General features: G+C 38.3%; 4 protein-coding genes across 8 annotated transcripts; 3 read left to right on the top strand and 1 right to left on the bottom strand.

Annotated features, from left to right (window-relative positions):
* Window positions 1–921: 921 nt before the first annotated feature.
* On the top strand, window positions 922–9299 carry LOC131797358 (organic cation transporter protein). Of its 2 annotated transcripts, none has more exons than XM_066162787.1 (10): window positions 922–1457; window positions 2463–2609; window positions 2699–2979; window positions 3093–3332; window positions 3450–3584; window positions 3930–4015; window positions 5251–5359; window positions 5556–5628; window positions 5726–6443; window positions 7976–9299. In XM_066162787.1, exons 1-9 carry the CDS (start codon window positions 1104–1106, stop codon window positions 5990–5992), a joined length of 1692 nt encoding a protein of 563 aa, XP_066018884.1. In that variant the 5' UTR covers window positions 922–1103; the 3' UTR covers window positions 5993–6443; window positions 7976–9299. The 2 variants fall into 2 exon arrangements, with proteins under 2 accessions (XP_066018884.1, XP_058970958.2); XM_059114975.2 differs by having other exon boundaries at window positions 7893–9299.
* On the bottom strand, window positions 6451–9299 carry LOC131797396 (C-type lectin lectoxin-Lio3). The gene is given in 5 exon segments (XM_059115020.2): window positions 6451–7052; window positions 7524–7655; window positions 7958–8341; window positions 8344–8358; window positions 9195–9299. Coding segments are annotated over 5 exon segments (894 nt in total). The 5' UTR covers window positions 9274–9299; the 3' UTR covers window positions 6451–6768.
* A 742-nt stretch (window positions 9300–10041) lies between these two features.
* LOC131797384 (sphingomyelin phosphodiesterase-like) lies at window positions 10042–19339 on the top strand. Its single transcript, XM_059115007.2, has 13 exons — window positions 10042–10590; window positions 11520–11643; window positions 12233–12333; window positions 12520–12591; window positions 12774–12874; window positions 13353–13463; window positions 14176–14256; window positions 14411–14498; window positions 15061–15239; window positions 17160–17256; window positions 17976–18062; window positions 18186–18280; window positions 18734–19339. The coding sequence occupies exons 1-13, from the start codon at window positions 10126–10128 to the stop codon at window positions 18900–18902; spliced, it is 1770 nt and encodes a 589-aa protein (XP_058970990.2). The 5' UTR covers window positions 10042–10125; the 3' UTR covers window positions 18903–19339.
* Window positions 19340–19902: 563 nt separating this feature from the next.
* LOC131797351 (DEP domain-containing mTOR-interacting protein) lies at window positions 19903–26543 on the top strand. 4 transcript variants are annotated; one of them, XM_059114964.2, is made up of 8 exons: window positions 19903–20264; window positions 21330–21450; window positions 22127–22305; window positions 23526–23744; window positions 24095–24166; window positions 24536–24606; window positions 24852–24956; window positions 25960–26543. In XM_059114964.2, exons 1-8 carry the CDS (start codon window positions 20018–20020, stop codon window positions 26092–26094), a joined length of 1149 nt encoding a protein of 382 aa, XP_058970947.2. In that variant the 5' UTR covers window positions 19903–20017; the 3' UTR covers window positions 26095–26543. The 4 variants fall into 4 exon arrangements, with proteins under 4 accessions (XP_058970947.2, XP_066018886.1, XP_058970948.2 ...); XM_059114966.2 differs by lacking the exon at window positions 19903–20264 and adding an exon at window positions 20519–20644; XM_066162789.1 differs by lacking the exon at window positions 24095–24166.

The following is a 26543-nucleotide window of genomic DNA, read 5'->3' as shown; positions in this document are numbered from 1 at the left end:
ATTTAATTCATTTCTTGAGGTCCGAAACAGCGCTTTAGTTTCCGGCGAAGGTAGACAGAACTTATCCGGGGCATTGTATTCACTCGCTGAAAAATCTCTTCCAAAAAGGAACAAAGATAAAAAAAATTCCAAAGGAATGTTATCTTCTAACAGATAAGAAATAATTTTCAAAACTTTTATTGCAGTGAATGATGTATAAAATAAAACAGTGTAAGATCTAACTCAGATACTTTTCTGCAAATTAGTTCTTAGATTAAACGTTTCCAATGTGACTTTCCTTTCAATAATCTTCGTTTTTCCAGTTATACGTGAAAGAATAGCCTTTGAACCTTTGAACAACAGTCAATACAAAACTCTTACACGCATTACGAACCATTGTCTTATGGCCCGTTTCGGTACCATGTTAAAATTATTATGACTTATGGAAACGGCTGGCAGTTTATTTCTTCATGCCATATTCAGGATAACGCATTATTAAACAAAGGTGAAAAATTAAAATGGCTGTGCCTTTATAAAAGCCATGAAAACGTGTTCAACAGCGTGTTTTATGCTCTACACGCATAAATTATACAATTCAAGTCATTCCATGAAAAGTTATTCATTGCACGACCCGACCCAATCCTCGCGGTTTTGTTGTTGTTGTTTTTTTTTTTCTCACTCCTCCGCTACTCTTGCGCTTCGTTTCACTGATTGAACGTCTGAACAGGCTAGCACTTTAAGGAAGTTGTGAGTTGCGTTTAACCATGCTTGCTCTTGATAACCCTGACACTATACCATGTCGCGTGACATCATAGGAAAGTCTGATTTTAATTTGCATTGCGTGACTGATAGATTCAACTGCAGAGGCAAAATCAACAGTGTACCACATTTTAATTTTCTTTGTTAATTTTACGATGACATGTAATGTTTGCTACGCTGACATAAGTATAGTTTCTTGATTCAACTCTCTGGCACGTTCAGTTTTAGGTTACACTTGTCACTAATATAAGACTGTCTGACGTGACATCCAAATCCTCAGTTTTCAGAGTTGTCTCTTTCTTTGGCAATTTTCCTGAAACTCGTTACATGTCGATGTGAGTAAGCCCTCTGTGATTCGTAATACAATGGGAACGACTGGTGACAAAAAGAATAGTAGCAGTCTTGACAAGAGTCGCGATACGAATGACTTCCAAGCCGATGCAAATTTATCGTCAAAGGAGAATTACGAATTTGACGATTTGCTCCGTCTGGTCGGCGGATTCGGTCGTTATCCGATGCTGTTGTACGCCTTTATGTGCTTGATGACGGTACCTATCGGCCTTCAACAACTAGTGCTTGTATTTTATGGCGCGTCTCCGCCTTTCCAGTGTGTCGCCTCGAGCACTACCATGAACAGTTCTAATTGCGAGATCGACAAATGTTGTGCCAATTGCACCGAATATGAATTCAAGGGTAAATATACAAGTGCCGTCTCTGAGGTTAGTTTGAGTTTAAAGAAGATTATAACAATTACTACCCTTGAAAATATAGTCTTTTGGTGAGATTGTATGCTATAGAAATATTTAAATATTTAACAGTAAAGGAAGCTAGATTTTTACCCCGTGATTTGATATTTCCCTCATAGACTCTAACTGGGTGTTATCCAATATTTACCTATATAATATCGGTTTTAATTAACATACACACACACACGCACGCCCTCTATAACAGCAATGTTTTGAAAAAGCCACTTTTGATAAAATAATTGGTTATATTCATTTCATACGACTTTTCCCCACTAAACACCTTTTTTGGAGTACCGTTGTAAAGTGTTGAGTGTATCTAGTATTAACGTTTGCAAGTCTGAGTGCACGAAACAATAAACGACGCATAGATGATATACAGACAGTCAGAAATCCCAAGAATAATTAAGCGTTTGACCTCCAGGGTCTCCATGGTCAAATTTTAGGCAGTGGGGTAAGCCCGCTGGTCTTGTAGCTTGTCGTCCCATATTCAAGCCCTCCGCCCTGCTACTCTCTGGATTTGTTCTCGATTGCTCTGAATTAAGAATTCAACTCCTTGGCGTGCGCTTTTGTATTTAACCAACTAGTCTTCCTCCTGGCTCCTGCCAGTTGGGGCTTTTAAACGCTATGTTTAAGTTTATTTACAATGTTCATGTCCAATTATTGCTTAATTTGCAAACGCATTTAGACTTGTGGAATTCCTCTGAAGAACTGTTATTGTTATTATTCCCTAATTTCCCATTCTAGCCGCACCTTTCCTCTGAAGTTATATTAAAGAATTTGGATTTTCGCCTTCAGACCGATGGATATGTCAGGAGCCCATAGGCTCCTGATGTGTCTATTCTGTTTGCTGAATAATGTCTTGATATTATATTGCAAGTCCGTCCTACTGAAAATGAGACACGACAAAAGAAAGACTTGATTTAAAAAAAAAATCGCTTTTATTTATTTCTTTTTTTGGTTGTTATTTTTTTTTTCCAGTGGGGGTTGATTTGTGATAAAAATCATCTCAAAGCGTTGACTCAAGCAGCATACTTGGCAGGACTTCTCGTTGGCTCCTATGCCTTTAGCAGCATATCTGATCATTTGGGACGAAGGGTCGCTTTTTTCCTCAGTATCGCCTTCCTGGTGAGTGCATCGCGCAATGACCACTTGATTACTCGTTTCACAATCCATCATAAAAAAAAGGAAATAATTTACGCGTATCCCAATTTCAGGCCGTATGTGGCACCGTCTCTGCAGTTGCAGACTGCCTCTCTCTTTTCGCCTTGTTCCGAGTCGGTGCGGGAGCCGCTGCCGCTGGTTGTCTACTCTCCCGCTTCGTTTACTGCATGGAGCTGTCAGTTACGTCAAATAGGACTGCTGCAGGGTTTGTCAGCAACATCTTCATGACTGTGGGTTACGCCATTTTAGCTTTACTGGCCTACCTCATGAGAGACTGGAGACATCTGATGCTAGCAGTGTCGGTACCAGGGGTCCTACTGCTCCTTTTCTGGTGGTAAGTCTCTTATTCCTTGAAAGTGAACATAGGAAATTATATCAAGTTGTGAACCTTAACTGTCATTTTGTAAGCCAACTAAAACCGTATCACTTTGTCTTAATGCGAAAAAGGTGGATTCCTGAATCTCCGCGCTGGCTTGTCGCTCACAATCGTCTGGATGAGGCTCATGGCCTGCTCATGAAGTACGCTACCAAAAATGGCGTCTCCGTTGACCCTAAACAGCTGAGGCACATGATCTCGGAAGTAAGGAAAGCTGATGTCAGGAAAAATGACACCCGAAAATATGGGACTTGTGATTTGGTTAGGACACCAAAACTGAGAAAGAGAATTATCATCTGCTGTTTCAATTGGTGAGAAAAGACGATAGAAAGATAATTTGTTTTGTCAATTATTTTATGTGTGTTTCGGTTGTTTGGTGTGTTTATACGCTTAGATCAATTCATTTTGTGTTTTGTTTTGACGTTTAGGTTTGTTAACGCTCTGGTGTACTTTGGACTGAGTTTGAATGTGAAGAATCTCGCTGGAGACATGTACCTGAACTTTTTCATGTTGATTATCATCGAGTTACCTAGTGCATTGTTGGCCTGGTTTTGTCTTCAGAGGTAAGAACATTTGATAAAAGAAAAGGACTCTAGAGGTTGCAAAACAAAATGTTTTGAAAATAATGAGGTGAAATGATGTCCTAGAACAATATATTTTGGTTTTTCTTGCTGTTTTTAAGAATAATGTGTCAACTAAACCTAAATACACTTCTCAGATCCTTCTTTTGGACAAGGGTCAACACACTGTTCAGGAAAGCTCTCCGATCAGTAGTAATGGGAAAAGACGATCCGGAAACAAACTGACTCTATCGTTAATGTGTGCCTTATCGACGTGTCCAAAAAAGAAACGTCCTTGAAGCGTTTAGAGATGGTTCAGTTGTGTTATATAACTCAATGTTTTGATAGGTTTGGTCGCCGCATTCCGTATTGTGCCTTCATGCTAATTGGCGGAGTTGCCGGCATGCTGGTGTTAGCTGTTCCAAGCAAAGCTGGTAAGAGGGGTGAATGGTAGGTTGTTGAATTTCCTGCAGACGAGGATATTGATCTAAAAACCACTAATTTAATCTTTTTCACTTCGCTGCCCGCAGTGTCAGTATGACAGTTTCCTTACCAAAAAACTAGTTGAATCAGTTAGCCAGTCAGACAGTCATTCTCGTTTATTAGTCTATCTATCTGTTCAAACTTCTGCCCGTCCATCCATCTTTCCGTTCGTTCGTTCCATCGTTCGTTCGTCAATCAGTCCGTCAGTCAATTAGACAGACAGGCTGTCAGTCGGGCGGGAAAAGGCAGTCAGGCAGACACTTAGTCGTTCAGTCAATGAGTCAGACACTCAGTCAGTCAGTCAGACAGTCAGTCAGTCAGTCGGCCACACAGTCCGTCAGATAGTCAGTCAGACACTCATTCAGTCAGTCAAAACGTTAATCATTCAGTCAGTGAGACTGTAAGACAGTCAGTCAGTCAAACAGTCAGTCAGGCAATCAGTCGGTCAGTCTGCCAGACAGTCAGTCAGTTGTCAGTCGGTCAATTGCAGTCAGTCAGACAGTTAGTCAGTAAGGCAGTAAGTTAGTCAGTCAGTCAGTCAGCCAGTCATTCAGACAATAAGTCAGTCAGTGAGAAAGTCAGACAGTCATGACACTCATTCAGCTAGTCAGACAGTCAGTCGGTCAGCCACACAGTCTGTCACATAGACAGTCAGACACTCATTCAGTCAGTTAATCAGTTAGTCATTCAGTCAGTCAGACTCTAAGACAGTCAGTCAGACTGTAAGACAGTCAGTCAGTCAGACAGTCAGGCAATCAGTCGGTCAGTCAGCCAGACAGTCAGTCAGTTGGTCAGTCTGTCAGTTGCAGTCAGTCAGACAGTCAGCCAGTAAGGCAGTAAGTCAGTCAGTCTGTCAATCATTCAGACAATAAGTCAGTCAGTGAGAAAGTCAGACAGTCATGACACTCATTCAGCCAGTCAGACAGTCAGTCGGTCAATCAGCCACACAGTCAGTCAGACAGTCAGTCAGTCAGTCAGTCAGTCACTCACTCAGGCAATCATTTAATCAATCAGAAAGTCAGACAGTCAGTCAGTCAGACAATCGTTCTGTCAGTCAGACAGTCAGTCGGTCAGTCAGCCAGTCAGTCAACACTCGTTCAATCAGTCAGTCAGTCAGTCAGTCAAACAGCTAGTCAGTCAGACAGTTTATGACTATCAGAACTTAACTCCTAGTCGTTATTCTCAGAATATCAAGCAGTGATCACAACTCTGGCCATGATCGGCAAGTTCTGTATCTTATCCACTTTTCTGACCATCTATGTTTTCACTGCCGAGCTTTTCCCGACAGTTATCAGGTACGTGACAATTGAATACAACGCCTACCCTTTTCGTGCGATAAATGAAATCTAATTGCAACAAATGAAATAAGCTATTTATGAAAACTGAAATTTCGTCCCCACAAGTGTTTTTCTTTGCGATCCGAATTTGCACCAAGTGATTATTCTTTCAGTTTTCTATTTGATAAAATATAAAATATAAATATATCTTTAGGAACACAGCTGTGGGCGTTTCCTCCATGATGGCCCGTATTGGAGCAATATTGGCACCTTACATAGTTCTACTGGTAAGATATCTATCATCCGTAACCTTTTAACAACAAGGATAGCAATCCCAAAGTTTCGGGGTTTTAATTGCTAAAATTATATCACCTCTTCCCCTAGGCGGACCTTCCCAATCTTAATAAAACGCTTCCGCTGGTCATCTTCGGAATACTTGGAGTAACCGCTGGCATAGTGGGTCTATGGCTGCCAGAGACGCTTTTCAGTCCCATGCCCCAAACCGTGGAACAGGCGGAGGCCTGGCCTGAGGACTACAAGATTTATTGCTGCAAGCAGCCTGGGCCCAAGAAATCAAACGCAGGGTCGAAAAAAGTCAACACCGGAGAAGAGGAAGGACAGAAACTTTGCGATGTTGAAAGTCAGGTGTAGTGCAAAGGCGCAGAACGTAGTTTGCTTATAAAGAAGTGTCTATGATACTTTGTGACATGCAAAATTGCCTCACATATGTAGAAAGGTAAATCCACCGAATGAAAAAAATAAACTGAAAAGGGCAGAGTTCCTTTAAAATGAGCATTTAATGTGTTTTGTGTGAATAAAGTACGTTTGGATTAAGTCTCGCTACCGATGCGATGATTTTATGTCAGGTTAAAGTGCGCTAACTCTGTGGGGATGGCCCAACACGAGAGGAAAACGCCTTGTGCAACCAGCAAGTGCGTTTATTTTTCGTTCAGCAGATAATGAGCTAGAAATCTCTAACCTTCGGGAATGGTTGGACACGTAAGGCGAAGACATGCGTGAGAGAGGTATGTGGGGCAAAAATATGGGATCAGCTTGGACTACAACATGGTGTGGGGCTCGGCAGATAGCTTTGGAGGAAGTGGTGAGTGAATCGATCACGTTTCTATTATATCGTAATGTATAGTGTGCAAATGGTCGTAAAAGCGACAAAATCAGATGAACTGTGAATGATCCCCTGAGCATCGAAAGCGGGTGGTAGTCAAAATTTTGGCGATGGAAAAAGAAAAAAAAACAAGTAGTCTTCCCATTTTATTTCCCACATGAATTGAAACTCGAAAGAATTGAACTACATCATACACCTAAAATATTCCCTAAATATCGTATGAGGTGACTTATAGCTTTGGATAACCATACAAACATATCATTAAGATTCATTATCATTCAAGATGTGTTAATCTTTCAACCAACTAAACATTATCACCGATGCCACTGTTTTCATATGTTGCGTTAGTAAGCCGGGTATTCTGGTTTCCGAAGCTTTCATCTTGAGACAGTGATGAATTTACCACTGCGGAATGAAATTGGGTGTTTGCTCGTCTTCTTTGCTTTGAAACTATTCTGTAGAACGACACTAGAACCAGCGCCATTGGAAGGAGAAGAATAAGTGATACCAGCTGCATGACGAGTAGAGCCACATTAAACGAGCTGTTGGCTTTGTGTTGAATTTCTTGTGACCAATAAATCTTAGGATCTGCAGGAAATTTTTGGGAAATAAAAGTAAACGTTTCTAGAGGAAATTTGCGATATTCCTTTACCCTCTGTTGTCATAAACAGCGCTCTTCTTTACTCTCACGTCGCCTACGTGCGGGGTCATGCACGTCGCTGTTCGTTTCTAGTCTCTCTCTCTCTCTCTCTCTCTCTCTCTCTCTCTCTCTCTCTCTCTCTCTCTCCAGGGCTCTGAGAAGACTGAACGTTCTTATCGTGGAGTGCGAATTGTTTTAAAATTTAACGTTCTAGAGGCCGACATCCCTGAGACCTACAGTGTACTTTCTGAACTCTTTTACACAGAAGATCTTAATACGGAAAGGGGTGTATAATCATCTAAAATATTGCGTATAGCAAGACAAACGACAATTTCATTAGAGCCAACTCTTCTTTATAGATATGGCTTATTAAGAACTTTAGATAGAGACGGATCGAGGCCATCTACATGAGCACTCACCAACACATACCACTCCATTATTTTCAGAGATGAATCCATCTTTACACGTACAAACTATACGATCATTCGATGAGGAACAAAAATGTTGACAGCCACCGTTGTCCTCTGTACACGAAGGCAAAGCGAGTAGTTCTGTTGTGAAAAAAAAAGGAAAGGAGTTGACCCTCTTTGGAAATAACATTTTCCTATTACTTTGGAAGGTTATCAAGATATTGTTTTGCTAAGTATTCATTTATTTGGTAATGTCTAAGGCGAGAGTCTTGCATGTGAACTCGGCCTTTGACATGCGTGACTGGCTCCATGAAAAGTGCAAGAATAAACAAATCCTGTGATTTGGTTGGATAACCGACTGGGTAAGCTTTCTTGTAGGTATTCATTCCGACTGTTGTCATGGAGATGGGTTATTACTTAAATAGAGAAGTTTACATCTTCACCTTTCTCACAAATGAAAGTTGAACTCCGGGAACAGTTTAAGTCATTCCATTTCACCACACCGTTGCGAACTTCAAGGACATACATCTCTCCACAAAACTCTTCTTGGCGATAATTGTCAGGCTGCCCTGAGTACCAGTCCCGGAATGTCACAGGGGATGCGTCGACCCACAACCACTTCGAAGGATCGGAAGGTGCTCTATGTAAACCGAGCCAAAAATGCCTGCTGTGCTGTTGCGTAATGACGAATTCTCGAATCAGGAAAGAGTTTTCTCTTGCATTGGAGACTGTGACCAGGTGAGCATTATATTTACTGCAGTTGAAAACAGCAGCGCGCCAGTTGAGGGATGACTTTGGTGATAGGTAACATGACTTCTCGAATCTTTCCAGTTTTTCGGACAACCTTTTGGAATTATTGAAAGAAAACCGTGATGTCAGTATTCGGAGAGCGTGGGGGTAATAAGTGAGCATCGCAGATAGATGCAACGCTCTTGAGAAACCCAGATTTAAAAGATAAAGGGCTGGTCGTATTGACAGCGTGCTCATACGGCTGGAGAAGCTGCTTTATTTCTTACCGATTTCAGTTAAGTCGAACGAAGATTCCTTTTATATTTTGTTAAAATGATTCAATTTATGTCCATGAACGTCTAATCAAATTGAAGGGCCATATTAAAGAAACTTGTTTCTTTCGGAAGCACATTATTGCTTCTTGTTGCTGTTTGCCCTCTAGTTCGACACCTTACTTTCGAAGACCTGAGAATTAGCACGTGTTGCGTTTCTACATTTTGTCAATAAACTCAACCGTCCGCACTTATGCCCCAATGTAGCGGTTCTTTTATATACCTCATGTTTTTGTTGGGATAATAGTAAAATCATTTTACCAGCTGTTGAAGAACGTTCGACCTGTTGGAATTAAAAATGTTTGGGATATGCGCCTTCTAACACGACTATGGATCCCAATTTATCTTGCCCGTCCGTCAAATTTAAGAAGGATTTTAAGCCTAATGATACTTAGTTATTCGCGTTCTAGCATCGAGGAAACGATCAAAACTTACAGAAACGACACTCTGTTGACAGGCATTTGCTAAAGTAGACCTTGTTTTAAACAAAAAATATGCATGCGTTTATCAACGGCGGGTACCTGTCGACAGGAATATTCCGTTTCTTTACTGATCTCACGTGAAGCAATACGCATAAGCTGAGGTATAAGCAGGTATCTGAATAAAGCAACTTACTTACCTAGTTGCTTGTTTAAGCAAAATATTCCTGCTGCATGCAGTATTATAGCAATTCCAACGATATTCTTAAAATTCATCATGATCTTGTTCTATTTATAGCCTCAGTATTAAAAATGAAGGGATGCGTTCATGACTGCTGTTTTCCTGCGTCGTGGAAGATGCGGCTTTCAAAATTATTTGTTTTCTGTAAAAATAAAAAAATTGGCAAGGGATATCTTATTTTACCCTTTGACAGATGTTGTATGCCTAATAAGGAATCAGGTGGAGCCAGCTTATTTATCATTCGCTAATGAGGTCGTTAACGTGGTGCATCTGATTAAACGAAATAAGCCTCGTTTACGCCAATCATCTTAAATTTGAAAATGCTTTCTGTCCCCGGTATCGTTTTGAAATCGTTTCCAAGAATTGCCCGCACTCTCAACATCACCATGACTGATTTGATAGAGAAACTTTGCATCGGAATCAATTCCGAGTCCCAGTCCTCCGAAGCCGCACCTTTCCCTGCTAGACAGGGTTATGAAGGAAGGCACGGGGAATAACAACAGACACCAGGTCACAAACGCCATATTTCAGCGGAAACAAAGCTAGATATTTGAAATTCATCTAAGCGAAACTTGGAAATTCTTTCCACAGGATTTTCTGCCACTTTTTTCTTGCACTTTTTCACTTTCAAAGTAAAGAGAGCGATATTTTCGAAACATTAATTTGTTGTTTCCCAAGAGGAAGCATTAATTTCATTAAGTAATTTGTTGCAGCTTCCTTATGGAGCAATGCGCAGAGAGTACCTTAGTGCGGGCGCATAATTGCAAGAGTCACGTGCTCAATCATACGATCACCGCACCTCCGCCACTCCCACGTTATAAACGTCATATCAGTTCAATTGTACATAGGGAAGGAGTTTTATCATTTTTCTTTCGCTTTCTCGGACGGTGATGGCGTCGAAATCATGTATAGTTTTTATTCTTCTCATTTGTTTCGTGTTGAATTCGTTTTCAAAACCGGCTCATGAAGAAAATGGTTTCACATCTTGGGTGATGCGTTTAGAAAGCGACGTACGAAACAGAATATTGTCAACTGGTCTTTGTTCAGTTTGTAAACTATTGGCGTTTGTCGCTCAAATTGCGCTCTTAACAAACAAAATCGAGGCGGACGTGGTATATGAAGGACGTTTGTTATGTAAGGAACTGAAGATAGAGGATTCACGAGTTTGTACCGATGTTATCTCAGAGTTTCGAAACGAAGTATTGACAGTCGCCGACAAAGCGTTTCTCGATCCCATTGAACTTTGTGGAAGTCTGTTAGGTCCTTCGTGCGCTCATGCCAGAGATCTTGGGGAATTTTGGAATTTAACCGTGCCTGGAAATAAGCCGCCAGTTAAACCTGTTCCTCCTCCAAAGGTTGGTTTTTCTACCTCCTAATTTCTTAAGTTGTGAAATATTTCTCTGTGACGGTTTCTGTTTACACTCTCCTAACTTTGGTCTCGTCGTGATTAAGAATTACGTCTCACAATTTCTATTTCCCGCTAAATTTTAATAAAGGTTAGGGGTATGAAAGCCTTAAACTTTTTCCCAAACCTTGCCTTTGTTTGATTTTGCAAGGCTGAGCAGGCAAGTAAATGTTCAAACAAGCAAACTGATATGTTGGTCATGTGACAAACAAATCTTCGTCTTGTGACTTGTTCAGATGCGCCGCTTACCGTAACGCATCGTTCAAAACAAGATTCAGCTACTTGTTGAAATTTAGCGTTACAAAATTTATTCTGTACTACATACAATAACTATACGACTTCGGGTAACATTAGAAACCCTGAAAGTTTCGTACGTAAAATGGCCTGATCCTCAGAAAACAAAGAGAATTGTCACACTGAAATTAATATCATGGATTTATGATGGATTTATAATTAGCTAGAGATACCGACCCTTTGAACAGACATTCTGAAAATTGATTCAATTTTTTGTGAGATTTCATTTAACTGTATACTCAAGACTGAGATTTTAGTCAAACAAGGTCAAAATACATCTTAAAAATTTTGTCTGATGTAACTAAACATGCTATGCAGTGACTGGCCTCAGAGGCTCTAACACATACAGTGTGTCAGAAGCTTCGAAACCCTGTCTTGCATTGTTTCTCTTTCAAGTAACAAGAGAAGGTTGGCTGTTGGTGGTTATTGAAAGAAGCCACCTTTAATATATGTAATTTTTATTATGTATTAAATATCAGTTTGTGAAGGGAAATCAACTGCTGATCACTCAAGAATGAAAAGCTTATTTTAGTTAGAAATATGATGGGAGAGATTGCTGAGTGAAAGGTTATTGTTTGTTTTCAGCCTGGCTCACCAGTTTCCCGTGTGTTACACTTTTCTGATGTTCATCTTGATCACCTGTATCAAGAAGGGAGTGACCCTGATTGTGGCGAGCCTCTGTGTTGTCGCAAAAATGATAAGCCTCCAGGTATGTTGTGGTATTTCTTATACTCATGATTGCTACAGCTAAGTTCCAAACAATCTCTTAAAGATGAGATAAGTGAAAGCTGAGTAAGTTTACCATTTCTTATAATATGAAAATCAATTTTACTTGTAGCATAACCTACATGAAATTTAACCCTTCAACTCCCATATCAAATCTGTAATTCTCCTTACTGTCAACCATACAATTCTTTTAATGTTAATTCAGAGGATTTAGTACTGGATCAACTTATCCTCAAATTGACATTTTTCTTTATTCTCATCATTCATCTGGTTGATATTGCATTGATATTTTTAGGAGAAATTCTGTCTTGGTCACTCATGGGAGTTAAAGGGATATTATTAATAGTTGATTATGTGATTTGGCACCATTGGTCTCAAAAGGCTTCTTATAATGTAATTTGAGGAAATTCACACATCTGTTCAAAAATGGCAAAATTGAGCCAGAATACAATGGAATTGCCAACTTTGAATGGAAATTTTTTGTCTTCTAAAAGCTCTTGTGTCGAAAAAGACCTATGAAACCTTAAATTGCAAGATGGTCTGTGATTATTATCACTTTGTTTTGATTACAGCACCTGGGAAGCCCAAAGCAGGAAAATATGGAGACTATCAGTGTGATATTCCTGCAATAACTTTTGAAAGTATGTTGCAGCACATCAGCAGTACACATCAGGTGCAGATATACGGAGTTCTTATTAGTGTTTTATCTGTTTTTTTGCTGGGATGTACATTGTCGGCATGCAGTAAACAATTGCTTCCTTTTTGTGGAAAGAAGGCTTTGATAAAAAGAATGATATAGTATTTAAATTTTACATTTTATATGTTTGTTCACCTATCTTTGTTGTTGTGCATTTTACAGGACATTGATTATGCAATTTGGACAGGAGACATTCCTCCACACAACATTTGGAACCAGTCACGTTCAGATCAGGTGATGTTTACATAATGCTCATTCAATAATAATAATGATGATGTTGATGATAATGATGATGAAGAGGTATTACACAAGCTCTATAATAATCAATTGCACAAGGTCAATTGATAATGATAATTATCATCACATGAAATGAGAAAAAAAATATTGACCGTGGATAATAATTATTTTTTGTACAGAAAGAGGCAGTTAACTATGCTAGTCAACTTTTAGAGAAATATATGCCAGGAGTGACAATATTTCCTGCTGTTGGCAACCATGAGGGAGCACCAGTGAATAGGTGTGTGAAAAATATATAAATAACTATTTTTTTTTTTTTTAACTACCAACTTGAAAGGAATTTGTGAATAAAAACTGTGCATTTTAGAGTGCACAGGTAAAAGATCGATTTCATCAGTTCAAAAATAATAACTTATTATTACATACAGTTTTTGAAAATGAAAAAAAATATATTTGTCACTGGTTCTGTTAGGATTACTTGGTATCAATTCATGACTCTATAGAGTAAAATTTTGAGTGCTTAACCCTTAAAGTCCCAGATCAAATGTGCAATTCTCCTTACTGTTAACCATACAATTCTCATGTTGGTTCAGGGAATTTAGTATTGGATCAGTTCATTATCTCCAATTTTGATATTTTTCTTTATTCTCATCGCCTATCTGGTAGATATTGTATTGATATTGTAAGGAGAAATTCTGTCTTGGTTACTCATGGGAGTTAAAGGGTTTATTATTCATTGGTTTGTATACTGTTTACAGCTTCCCTCCACCATTTATTACTGGTGATAACTCAAATCAGTGGCTCAGAGATGCTTTAGCTAATGACTGGATCCAATGGCTTCCAAATGATACAATTCCTACAATTCACAAGTGAGTCAATGTCCACACTTTAAACTTTGAAAGAAAAACACTCAAGAGGAAGATGGATACTTTTGCTTAGGATGATAGGAAAGAGAGCAGTTAAGCTATATGGCCAATGTCATAAGAGCTTGGTTAGGTTTTTGTGGTATGAAGTGACTAGGTGTATTGCTACTGCCCTCAGATGAAAGTCCATGAAAAGTTACCCTCCAGAATTTTGTCAAGTTTTCCTGACAGTTCACCTGTACCCATTTACAGGAGGCAGCCAGGATTTTCAAAGGAGGGGTCACACTGTGTCAAACAGAGGGTACTCCCCAGATTGTCATGTTGACCTTCACACTCTGTTTTAATTAATGTGACAAAAGAAAAGGCTTACAAAGAGAGGGTCACAGCACCCCAGGACCCTTATTCCCCTTCCCCTTCCCCTTCCCCTTCCCCCCCATCTTAGCTATATGCCCTTTGCAATTTATACTCTTTGGTTGTGAGAGGCAGCAAGTTAATTAGTCAAGTATATTGCCCAAGATCACAGCACAACTACCAACTACATAACCAGGTCTCAAACTCAGATCTCTGGAACCATAAGCATTTAGAATGTTAAGCAACTAATAAAGCAAACTGGCTATCTCTAAGCAAAGGCAGATACCCTCAAAACATGGTTTAATCTTGGCAAGGTTAATTACTTTTGCCATGACTGTAATTGCTCCTTATTGTTCTCTACCCATAGAGGAATCTTCTACACAGTCTATATGTCAAAAGGATTTAGGATAATTTCAATTAACATGAACTACTGTAACAATATGAACTGGTATGTCAACTGTTTATCTGCTCAAACCATGTATTTATGTGTGGTATTTATTTGCTGTGTCATTTGATTTTGTTTTATACACACTCAGTCTTGTATGCCATGCATGAAAGACCTTGTTTTTTGTTATTTTAAATTCTATATTAACCTCTTCTAGGTGGCTTTTAATTGATAACTATGATCCTGCTCATCAACTGCAGTGGTTGATAGACACTCTACAAGAAGCTGAAGACAATGGTGAAAAGGTTGGTTTTATCTGAGAGAGAGAGAGTTAAGCTTTTAAGATGTGAGTGACATACTGTGCCACACCTTCTTTTTGTAATACTAGTACATCATATTCACCAGTTTAGTGATGAGTAGATATGACTTATTAACCAGAGGATGTTATGTCGATTGTCACATTTCTGATTTGCAGATCTTGATGACAACCAGTAGGGTTAAGAGGGACTACTCTGGGGGTTGGAAATAATCTGAAATCCAAGCTGATCTTTTTAGATTGGTTATAATTGTTGATAATGGGTTTAACAAGAATGTCTGTAGAATACAAAAATAGGTTAGTAGCAATCTGAAATAAAGTATAAAGGTGTGAATCAAAACTCTCTTTATGAGAGCACCATTCAGCTGGGAAAAAAATAGATTGGTGTGAATGAAAAAGTTGTGAAGCAACTTTTGAAATTATATTTGTCTGCTTAAATTTTAATTTAACCTTTTAAGCTTTACTTTAACAAGATTTAACAAGCATGCAGATGTCTGCTACTTTGAAGGAGCTGAATAGATATGGGTATAAAGCTGCTTATATGATTTCAGGTTCACATTATTGGCCATATTCCTCCTGGCAGTGGTGACTGTCTGACACCTTGGAGCTGGAATTACTACAAGATTATAAATCGTTATGAGAGTACGGTCACAGCCCAGTTCTTTGCTCATACACACCTTGATGAGTTTGAAATCTTTTATGATGAAAAGACTAGGAAAAGACCCACAAAGTAAGAGTTATTATTATTACTTTTAAGCAATTGCCTGCCTTTTTTTAAATACATGTAATGCATGGTGCAGAGGAACAAAAGTTTGATAAATACTTGAAAGTATAATGTCCAGAAAAATGTATTAGAAATTGGAGAGGTATTCACAAATGTTTTACAAGGAGTACACCTACAGTACCGTTCGAAGATAAGCGAACCACTCAACGCGTTCCCCACGCAGAGCCAACGCGTTGGCGTTTTGAACTTAACGCGTTTGCGTTTGCGTGTCCACGCAAACGCAAACGCGTTTAGTGAAGCTCATTAGAAGATCACACTTTAAAACCATTTTGCATAACAAGAGGCCCAAACAAAGCCGACTTTTTTGTCACATTCGCCTTAGCATCTCCACGGCGTCTGTGTATTCCCGATAACAAGCGTTATCCAAAGATCTGTTCCTGATAAAAAAAAAAAAAAAAAAAACCGAACTAAGAGTCAAGCGATTTCATTTTACAACCTGTAATTTGTGAATACTTTCGAAATTCTCGTTCACCTGTATCCCAAACTGTTTTCTTTTTTTTTTTTTTGGTCGATCGATTTTATGTTCACGTGCCGCATGTCTCGAAATTCATCACAAGTCGCGGCGCTTGTGTTACCAAATAAATGAAATTCTAGCCGTATTAAGTTTGCGAACAACTTCGAATTCTCGGATCCAAATTTATCCTTTTCGATTGATCCTGTGTTAGTTATATCGCCGACATTTGAGTATCGCGAAAAACCATGCATGTACTTTAAGTAAGGAGCAAGTAACAATAAATGTATGTTCTCACACACACAATACAGTCGGCTGAAAGCCGGGCGAAAAGCGGCAGAACGTAAACAAAAGCGTGACAAACCATAAGTATGTTTTTTTCGCTAGCAGTTCACGAATAAAACTCGTGACTCGAATTTCTATCGATAGGCTTTAAATAATGAAACCTTTTGCCTTGGCTTGGGCTACTGGAGATTGTTTGACTTGATTAACGCGGATTGTTGAAAACCGCCTGATGTTTCCCTTGACGAAATCGTGATTGAAATTTTGGTTGCAGAAAGAATCGACTCGCGTGGCCCAGACATTCTGGCGATGAGCGTTTTCGATTCTCGACTCAAGAAGCAGAGAGCGCATCAGTTCGACTGGGTTCTTTTGTTAAGAGTTGCTCTGTAGTTTTCGAAAGCTTGCCTTAATTTTTTTTTCAGATATCTGTCGCAGAATACATTTTGTTCAAAACCGGCGAAAAGCAACAGAACGTAAACCTTGACCGACAAGTAAAATTATGCAAATTCAAAAAGGTTTTCAGTTGCGGATGAAGGCCGTCCTTTGAGTTGGTCAACAATGGATACAAAAGAAAGAAGGTTGGAGGTGGCAAAGTGAATAACAAAGGTGATACGGGTCGATGATCAACGCGTTAGCTAACGCGTTAGCGAAAGAGCACTAACGCGTTGACTTCTTCGAGCCCACGCGTTGACAACGCGTTAGGTGGTTCGCTTATCTTCGAACGGTACTGTATGTTTAAATCTAAGGTGATAGAACTGTCAGTAACAAATCACTGCAGACAAGAAACATCTGTTTGTGAACATTTGTCGTTCCTGCTCCAATTGTTGTAACCATGAACATACCAATTCCATCATAAGTAACTCCCAGTCTACTAGTCCTGTGTCTTTATACAGATTTCCCTACCCACCTGCCCCACCATGCTCTGCTGATTAACCCAGATTTCAACTACTGAACTCTGGGCATTCAGGTCAAATTTTTCCAGATATGCAAGCTGTAGTGAAACTCTGTTGGTATGTTTATCAAACCATGACAACAGATATAATGGACATTTCATGGAAGTGTGACTTGAGACAGAGACAGTTAATGGTTGTGCCTGTTTGGCTGATTCATAATATGTTGATTATTCTTGACAGCATTGCCTATATTGGACCAAGTGTTACAACTTACCAACAACTTAACCCTGGATACAGGATTTATGAAGTGGATGGTCATTATGTAAACAGTTCTAGGGTAAAATGAACTCTCCATTTTTTATTACTTTTTTTTTGTGTGTGTGTGTGTGCCATAATTAGCACCACCCTGTAAATGAGGTTTCCCTTCCCCCTTATTAGTCATCATTTAAAGTAAAAGAATCAGTCTATGTTAAAACATTTAAAGAATGATATGTATGGCCATAAGTTTGGAAAAATTTAACAAGTGCTACCCCTCAATAAGGCATCCACTTCAATAAGCGCTGGCTTGTTACCTAAATCGGAAAGTACTGTACTTCCTTGATTAAGAGCAAATTTTGGCTAAAAGGAGGGGTAATGATTGGAAAGAGGTTGCTGAGGAGGGTGGTTATTATTCTCTTGTACTGATTCTGCTTTATTTGAAGCCTAAAAAGTGATAAATGAAATAAAGTGCCAATAGAAACAGGTTTTCCTTGTAGCTATATTATTTAAGGTGAGAGAGGAGGAGGGGGGGAAACTAATTCAAGAGAGCTGCCAGTTTGTTATAATGACCAAGGGAGTGGGCACCTATTTGAAGGAGGCTGCTTATCAGGGCGTGGGTGCTTAGTCAGAGAATACGGTATGTACCCTGGGCACCATATGAAAGATTTATTGTGCATATAATATGTAGGAACTTGATGTGTTGGTGTTTCTTATGTCTCTACATCAATTAGGTACAGTACTGTATTCCTGGGATTTGCTCTTCCCACTGACCTTGATTTTTTTTTTTTTTTTCCAAAGGCTATCCTCAACCATGAAACTTACATTTTGGACTTGGTGGAAGCAAACAAGGGGAATGTAAAGTGGAAATTGGAGTATTCTGCCAAGGTATAGTCCCAAGAGAAATTAAAAAAGGTGGTGGTTATTTATTTTGGCGAAGGGGAAATGAATGTATCATCTTGATGGCAACTCTGGTGATTGTAATTATTTTCTGTTTTTTTATTTGAAAAGGAGGCATATGGAATGAAATCACTTTTGCCTGAAGATTGGGATGACTTAGTACATCGCATGGCAAGCAATACAACTTTGTTCAATACTTTCTACAAGTAAGTATTGTGAAACAAATCGTGAGCTGATTATTCTTCAGTAGTCAAAATTCTTGTTTATATGTTTACTTGCATGTGGGTACAGATGTTTTCAAGGTGCAAACCCAAAAGGGGAGTGGAGAGTTGTTTCCCTTTCAAGAATGTAATTTCTCTACACAGTAATATTGCTGAATCAAAAGGAAATAATGGCCAACCTGAGAAAGTTTGATTGTGAAACAAATTCTCCTTGTCAGTACTGAAGAAAATGTATAGAGAAGAGTATAGAGAATATGGATACTGATGTCAGGGTGTAAAGGGTTAAAAAAAAGTATGACTGACTGTGTTATTCAAGTTGATTGTTTGATGTTAAAGTGCTTTAGCAGTAATGCCATTCCTCTCTAAAGTCTCTGCTTAGGATCCTTATAAGTGATTTATTTTCTGGACTTTTGTTAATATTTTTTAATATTTGTTTAGATATTACACAAAATCTGCACGACACGATTCATGCGATGATAGTTGTCGTAAGTACACGCTCTGCCGCATGATGAGTGGACGTTCCCATGATGATAGTGCCTGCACCCTTAACACAACCCTAACACAAGAGGAGAAACATTCCTTTGATCAATCTCTGGATTTTTGCTGAAGTTGGAATCTCCCTAAAAATTATTTGGCATTACAAATAAAAGGATAAGATGAACTTATTAATTTAAGTGTATAAAAAATGTAGATGACATGGTACATTTAGCTTAATTAATTGTGAATTAATTATTTATATTACAATTGTTCTTTCATTGGCTATGCGAAGTTGTGCTTTTATTTTGAAATTTTTCAGTTTCTAGTTGCACTCTCTTGATCCAAATGATAATAGAAAAAAGATATAGTAACATTTGAAACTCGCCATCTTTTAATATGAGGGCGATTTTGTATAGAGCTCATTAGAGGTATTTAAAGCATAAATGAACCATGGCTAGTTGAACCCAGTCAACTACAAATGTGAACCATTTTTTACATAGTGTTATTAAACGTTTCTTATTCATTCGTATGTCATAATGAAAAATAAATGAATTTTTCTTGGTTAAATGTGTCATGATCAATCCCTCAAGGTATGCAATTAGTATTAAAGTAATAAGATGTTTGTTTGAGTGAAAAACAAAGGGGTGCAAGACCTTTCTTTAATCTAAAGGAGCTGCAGTTTGATGAAGCATATATTGATTGAATGTCACTGGAATGTTTCTTGTGTTGTTGTCTCTTTGGTTTAAATCACATGATATAAGATGCTGCAAAAATGTTTTGTCAAGAGTTAAACAGCATGTTATGTAGCACATGTTCTATATTTAAACCTCTTCTCTATAAAGGAGAGTGACCATTGAAGGAAATGGGAAGGGAAGGGAGTAATATGACAGATTTTTTTCAAAGGCTGGAACATTTTTTACAAAAAAGAACAGCCTTTTCTCTAAAAGCAGCATCAACCTTGTGAGGGGGTGAAATGAAACAAACAACTCAAGAAGTAGCTATTCAGGAAAGACTTACATTATAACAGCTTGACTCAGTCAGGCGCTCAGTCCCTCACCTTGTCACTCAGTCGGTAGGCAAGGGGCAACTCCACCCCAGTCCACCCTCCTCCTTCCCTTCCACTTCAAGGTTTCGGATTCCTCACGACGAGATCATGTAACAGCTGTGAGGATTTTGCACAGCTGTGTGGATTTTGCACAGTTCTTTTGGCTATGAGGCACATATTTGATATTTTCATTATTGAAAATGAACGATCAACTCTCTCTTAAAGCTTTGCATATCATTTTGGTTGGAGAGCACTTGAGAAGCCGGTTACACAGCGAGCAAGAGCCTCCAATGATTCGAGACAGGCGATATCACCTCCGTATGTATCCTTGCTGTTTTATAGGTCGAGACGTTGTTGACTGGTTGATGAAAAATAGCGACGCTAACAGCCGTGCAGGAGCTGTACAATGCATGGATATTCTTTTGGAAAATGGAGTAATTCATCACGGTAGGTCTAAAAAAAAAAAGCTGCCTCGGTACGCTCAAGCGCACCAGCCCATGACGAATTGATAATTAAAGGTTAAGCTGCTAATTAATCCTATACTTTCACACATTACATTTTCTACAACAACACAGTACTTGTACTTACATTATTTATTGCATTTTGTCTGAGGGAAGAATCTATTCACGCTATTATCGCTATGTTAGCGATTAGTTAGGGCGGCTGTAAACGCTCTCTATTGATAGAGAAAGCTCTTTAGTGACGTATCGCGCTGAGTGGCTTAAATCCAGCTATCTGCCAGAACAATGCAACGAGTTTCGGATGAGCGTCTTTTTCAATGTTTTCACCTTTGCATTATTTCATACAAAGTCGTTATGGAACAGGAGGTTTGCTGTTTTTACCATATCTTGGTTGATTAACGCTCCATGTATTTATAGAGCACTTCAGCTAAACTTAAGTCTGACTTAATTGATACGCCTGACACAAGCCTGGCTCCGGTTGTCATTTTGTCATTTGGCGGTAACGTTCGTGTTGAACTTAATCTTTGCCAAGTAGCAATTTGACATGATACTTACTAATACTGCATTCACAAGGTTGGTTAAGATTCTGCAACGATCATCTTTAAGAGGGTTCCAATCGAGTTCACCGTTTAGTCGTAAAAAGCGACAAATTTCAACTATTAGTCGTAAAAAAAACATTATAACTGTTAAAAATTTTTCTTTTTATCACAAAGTAATGAATTCTGTTCAGTAATAAATCACAGAAGACATCAAAATGTGGAAATTGGAATAAACACTTGGCTGCGTCTCATGCACCACTTTCTTGTTCTTACCACATTTTCAGGTTATCTATGATAATTATTTTACTGAAGAGACCCACGGCAATATGTAATCTAGTTGGTTAACACTTGATGGGTGAATTTGGTGCACCAAGTTCCCATGTCTTTCGACACTACTTCAACGATGCTGACCACCAACCAACAATTGTCTCCTGCAGTCTTAATAAGATTTTACTTTTAAAGACTCTTCTATCATCCGACACCTCTCTTTTCTTTTCTTCTTTCTTTGACAGTTGTCGATGACCATCACTTCAAAGATGAGATGTTGTTTTACAGATTTCGAAGAGATGACAATACAGTTGTGAAAAACTCTGACCTTGATGTAATATATAAGGGTTGTGATATTTACTACAGGTAAATTTAACGAAGGAAGTCTTATTCATTTTTATGCTTATCATTTCAATTTGCCAACCACTCAGGTCTCTCTTCTAGAATTGAAAATGATTAAAGAAAAAAATAAAAACTGCCGTTGCAAGCGCTTGCTATTACAATGGTAAAAACTAATCTCCTGCAAATGTCCAGTATGCCTCAAGAAAATGCATTCAAGATGAGTTACCCCTAAATTTTAAGTGAAAATCATTGAATTTTGTCTTCATGTTGTAATGTTGTTTTCATGTCCCAAACAAAGGTGACATAGGTAACTGCTACTATGATCAAGGTCATTTTTGTCCTAGTAGTTGGAAGGGTGTCTAACATCATCCACCTGAAACAGTAAATCTCCACCCTTAGGGTGTATATATAAAAAAAAGTGGGTCTTTACTGGATTTTGATATGTATGTTTATCTGTGGGACTTTTTTCTTATACCTTTTGGTCATTATTGATCCTTTCACTCTCAAGATCTTAAAGAGAAAAGCCAATCCCATTTGTAAAAGCTAACCTGGAAACAACAAGATTAACTAGTTTGTGGTGTTGATGTTAGCTTATATATCCTAACCTTTGTTTTAATAGGTCAATACACAATTAATTTGTCATAATCTACCGTTTCTGAGTCTCATGGTAACTGACTCCTTACTTCTTTTTCTGTTGCAGGGCAAAGAACGAGGACAGCCATTTGATCAAGTTACGCCCTTGTCATGACTTTGTCTTTAGGAACTGTTTCACAGGATATGAGCTGGTAGACTGGTTAATACAAAAGAGTGAAGTTCCTGACAGAGCACATGGAGTTGTACTTGGAAGAGAGCTGTTAGATCAGGGAATTATTAAGCATGGTACTTTAAAAAGACCCAGAATGCTAGCAGTTCATTAAGCACTTGAGACAAAATGTTCATTTTAGGCCTTTGATCCTTTTGACTACACTGAAGCATCTAATTTCTCCTTACAATATCACCCCTGAATCAACAATTAAGGTCAGGAGAATAAGGGAAATGATCACCAACTAAAGAAGCTCCTGATTTATAAACAAATTTACTTTGTCAGTACCACCACCAACAACAACAACAACAAACTTTATTTATTTTAGCAATTAAAATACATATCTAACAATCCCTAAGGGTAGTCTGTGACGCATACAACTCTAAGAGGGTCCAGGATTATGAAAAGAGAAGGGCTCAATGTAGAGCTGAACAGAGGAAAACTGTGGATATACCCATGTTTGGGCTATAGGTGTATTATTATTAACAATCCCTACCCACAAAATAGAAAAGCTGATCGAGGTGGGAGAGAAACTAAAACAATCATTAAAATTAATTCTTTAATAACAAGTTTGACTGAACAGAGGAGATGACTAGGAGATCATGCATAGACATGAACAATGAAAAACAGTACAATACATTATAGATAAGCCAATTAGGTATTACATATCACAACTGGAATAAAATTACACACAAAAAACAACAATAACAATTGAAACCAAAAAGATTATAATTTTCTAAATTTATCAATTAAAGTATGGATGTCAACTAAGTATCCTCTTACATCAAAATGTTCAGCAACTGTCTATGCAATAGTCTTTTAAATTTTATATTTAGGGAATGTATAGAGAACATTATGGAGAATATGCATGCTGATGATAGAATGTAAAGGGTGACAGCCTGTGTTTGGTGGCTATGTGGCACTGAAGCTGTAATGTTTTTATTACTTAGTGTTTGCATGTTGTATGTGATCTTAAGTTAAAGTGGGATATGTAAATATTGCACAGAGTGACCAGCATCTCATTTCTCCGTACATTAATACTGCTCAATCATTCATTAAGATCACAAAAATAGAGGAAATGATCATCAACCTAAGAAGCTACAATTATGTAACAAATTCTCCTTGTCAGTACCAAAGGAAATGTATAGAGAGTAGTTTGGAGAATATGGATACTGAGGTTTGGGTTTAAAAGGATTAATTGCCTCTTTGGAAAAAGAGTAAGCTTTTTGCCTGTTTAGAGAGTCCTTTGCTTCCTTTACAGGGCAACCTATAAACTTTAGTATTCTTTCTCTTTCAGTTACAGATGAATTTCACTTCCGTGATGAAAATATCTTTTATCAGTTTATGATTGACAAAGTAGTAAACAAGAAAATGGTGGACGCACTGGGAATTGTTGATAATAAGCAGCCAGGCTCACCAAGAAATTTCAGGCGGAGGAATCTACCTCCTCTGAACACACAAAGGTCCAGCCCAGTTCCTTTTGCAAAAGAAAGACCAGAATTGGATGAACAATTTGGTGAGGAGAAGGGAATAATTCCGTTAGGGCAACTGTTGAACCTAGACATTTCTTCTAATTTTCTAGCAGAGTTGTCCAAAGTAATGAAATAAATGTTTGAATGAGGGAAGGGTGCATTTCCCACTCCAATTTAACAACCATGTCACTGTTGCACCAGTATTTTGAGTTGTTTTGTTTTTTTGAAACATATTTGCTCTACCATCTAGAATTGATTGGCTCAGGTTCTTAGAGCTTTGGTAGGGTTGGTTTTTCTTTGAAGTTACTTATTCAGTTTTAGACAAACATGATATAAATATCCTAAAATTTTTCCTGAATTGTTTAACCTTACAAGTAACTTTAACTAATTGCAGATTATGAAAGATCTCCAGAAAGTCCAGTTTTTTTCCCCTCAAGTGGTAGTTCAAGCCAGTCACCCAGACCAGGTACAGGATGTGACTGGACAGTTTAACCCTTTGACTCCCAGAAGTGATTAACATGTATCTTCTCCCTATGTTATCCACACATTATCCAGCCAACATGTAATGAGGATATTCAAACTTATCAAGTAGAGGTTGGTGGTTCTGATCTATCACTAAATTCATGTGACTTATTTACAAGAAAATGTGTAGCAGCTAGAAGGGAGAATTGATGATCAGATCCTGGGTTGAGAGAACACCAAACTAAGGGATGTGACCTATGCATTAATTTGTATTGTACTTTTGTTCATTGGCGCAAATGTTACTCAGAAGTAGCCTTTTTTAAGGTATTAATTAATTTTGTGTTTTCTTTTCTCTCTCTCTTAATTTTTTTAGTTATTGTCAGAGAAATTACTACAGGAGAGTTAATGGATCCAAATGGACCTTATGTCATGAAAAATATAAGTGTAAGTTGTCCTTCTCTTCTCAAAGTGCAGAATAGAGAAATGTATTTTGTTGGCCAATTAATACTTGTAGAACATGGAGCAACCTCAGTTTCTCAGCAACTACTCAACAACCCCTCCCCTAACCTAACAACAATCAACTGATAACAAGTCAGGATTAATGTTGGGATAGGGGAGGGGTAGGTGTGTAGTTGCTCAGATACTAAAATTGATCTCAGAGCAGCAAGCTTTTTCTTTTTGCATTATAGGTTAAGAGTGATGCAGTTGGTTTTGGATTTGTTGTGCGGGGGTCTAGTCCTGTCTATGTCCAAACAGTTGATCCTAAAGGTCCAGGAGCTGCTGCTGGGTTAAAGGTCAGAACAGTATGACTTGTTTGTTGTTGTAATATCTTTCCATCCCCTGCCCCTTCCTTTGTTCTGTGTGAGATGTCCATCTTTTCTATTTACACTGGTCACAACTGAACATGACTTAAATCAGGTTGTTTTGTCCAGAACCTGTCTCTGCTTTTGTTGTAAAAAGGATAAGGAGTGTTGCTGTTGGGGTCAATGTCAGTATCTAAGCAACTGGACACCTGACCCTTCCTTAACCCAACAACAGTCAACTGATAATTAGTGAGGTTTCATGTTTGGTTAGGAAGGGGTATGTGTTTTTGTGCTGAACTTTCATTTTATTATAATTATTAATTGCAAGTGCTGCTTATAATGATGCATAGGGTGGTGCACTCCACTTAAATTCATATATTGCAATAATTATCACAGTAATTGTCATGTAAAAAGTTTAATTGAAGACACGTTATCTGGTTCAGTTGTTTAGTTCAGTTTCAACCAAGCTAACCAACTTATTGTATTGGTAACCAGTTATTTGCCACAATGTACTTCAATTATGGAGGCGGTCAAAAGTAACTTCTCAGATGACTTCCAAGTTTTATTTGAGTTTAATTTCAGTTTGTTTTGAACAAGCTGAACTTATTTCAAAGTCACCATTTGGTAATCTTAATAAATCATAAAAGGTTAAAAAATGGAAAAGAACATGGTCTGAAATGTTACACTATGTGTTATGCAGTTGTTTATCTCACTTTCACTTTGGACAATGAGCACTTTAAGTAATTGTGATGTTTTACCTTGCTATACAACTGCTGAACTCAGATAGCCAATTGTTCTCTTATGCAGAAAATTTATTTCAAATTTTTTCTTTTTTCCTCACCTTGGGAACCACAAGACACCCAGTAATGCCTTTAAAATAGGACTTGGCCTCTCAATTCATTGCTGAGGGTTTTAACAACTGTTTTTTCCAACCTTTTCCAACCCAAGAATGATTGTGTAACACTTTGATTATATGAAGACTTTCCTCTTGTAGGTACGAATGTTTTTAAAATCAGTAAATGGCAAAGATGTCCTCCATTGGAACCACAGACAAGTGTCTCAGGAGATTCTGAGAGGGCACAATCTTGTGCACTTAGTTGTTATGACCCATTTTAAGGGTGTGGAGTAGGTCCTTTTGACCTGACACCACAAGCCTGCCACCATGCTCTCATTGTTAGTGCTTCAGTTAAGGTGTTTCTTTGCCTTTGAGCAATGCTTGCCTGCGAGAGGTCTGGGCCTAGTTGTTTGAAGTCCAATCAGCACTCCAGGGTTAGATTTTAATCTGGGTTTCTTTATTCCTTTGTTCAAAAGCCTTTTTTGGATAATTTTCTCCATCCTTTTCAGGGCATCCGTGAATCAATAAATTGTAGACCAAAGGAATGTTTCTGAGTTTTCTGATAAAGCTTTCAAATCTGAAATCAGATTTCACACTACCAAACACTGGGTTTTCTTAACCCAGCTTTGAACAACCTGGCCCAAATATTTTGTGCCAGACCACTTGCAGACCTGTGGCCTACTTGCTTTATTCAAGGCCTCAACCCTTTATTTCCCAAGATCTCATTAGTAATTCTCCTAACT

The sequence above is a fragment of the Pocillopora verrucosa genome, chromosome 2 (genome assembly GCF_036669915.1).
Source record: "Pocillopora verrucosa isolate sample1 chromosome 2, ASM3666991v2, whole genome shotgun sequence".
In the NCBI taxonomy this organism is placed as follows: Eukaryota; Metazoa; Cnidaria; class Anthozoa; order Scleractinia; family Pocilloporidae; genus Pocillopora; species Pocillopora verrucosa.
The sequence above is the reverse complement of the archived record's forward strand: the minus strand, read 5'-3'. Positions and strand labels throughout refer to the sequence as shown.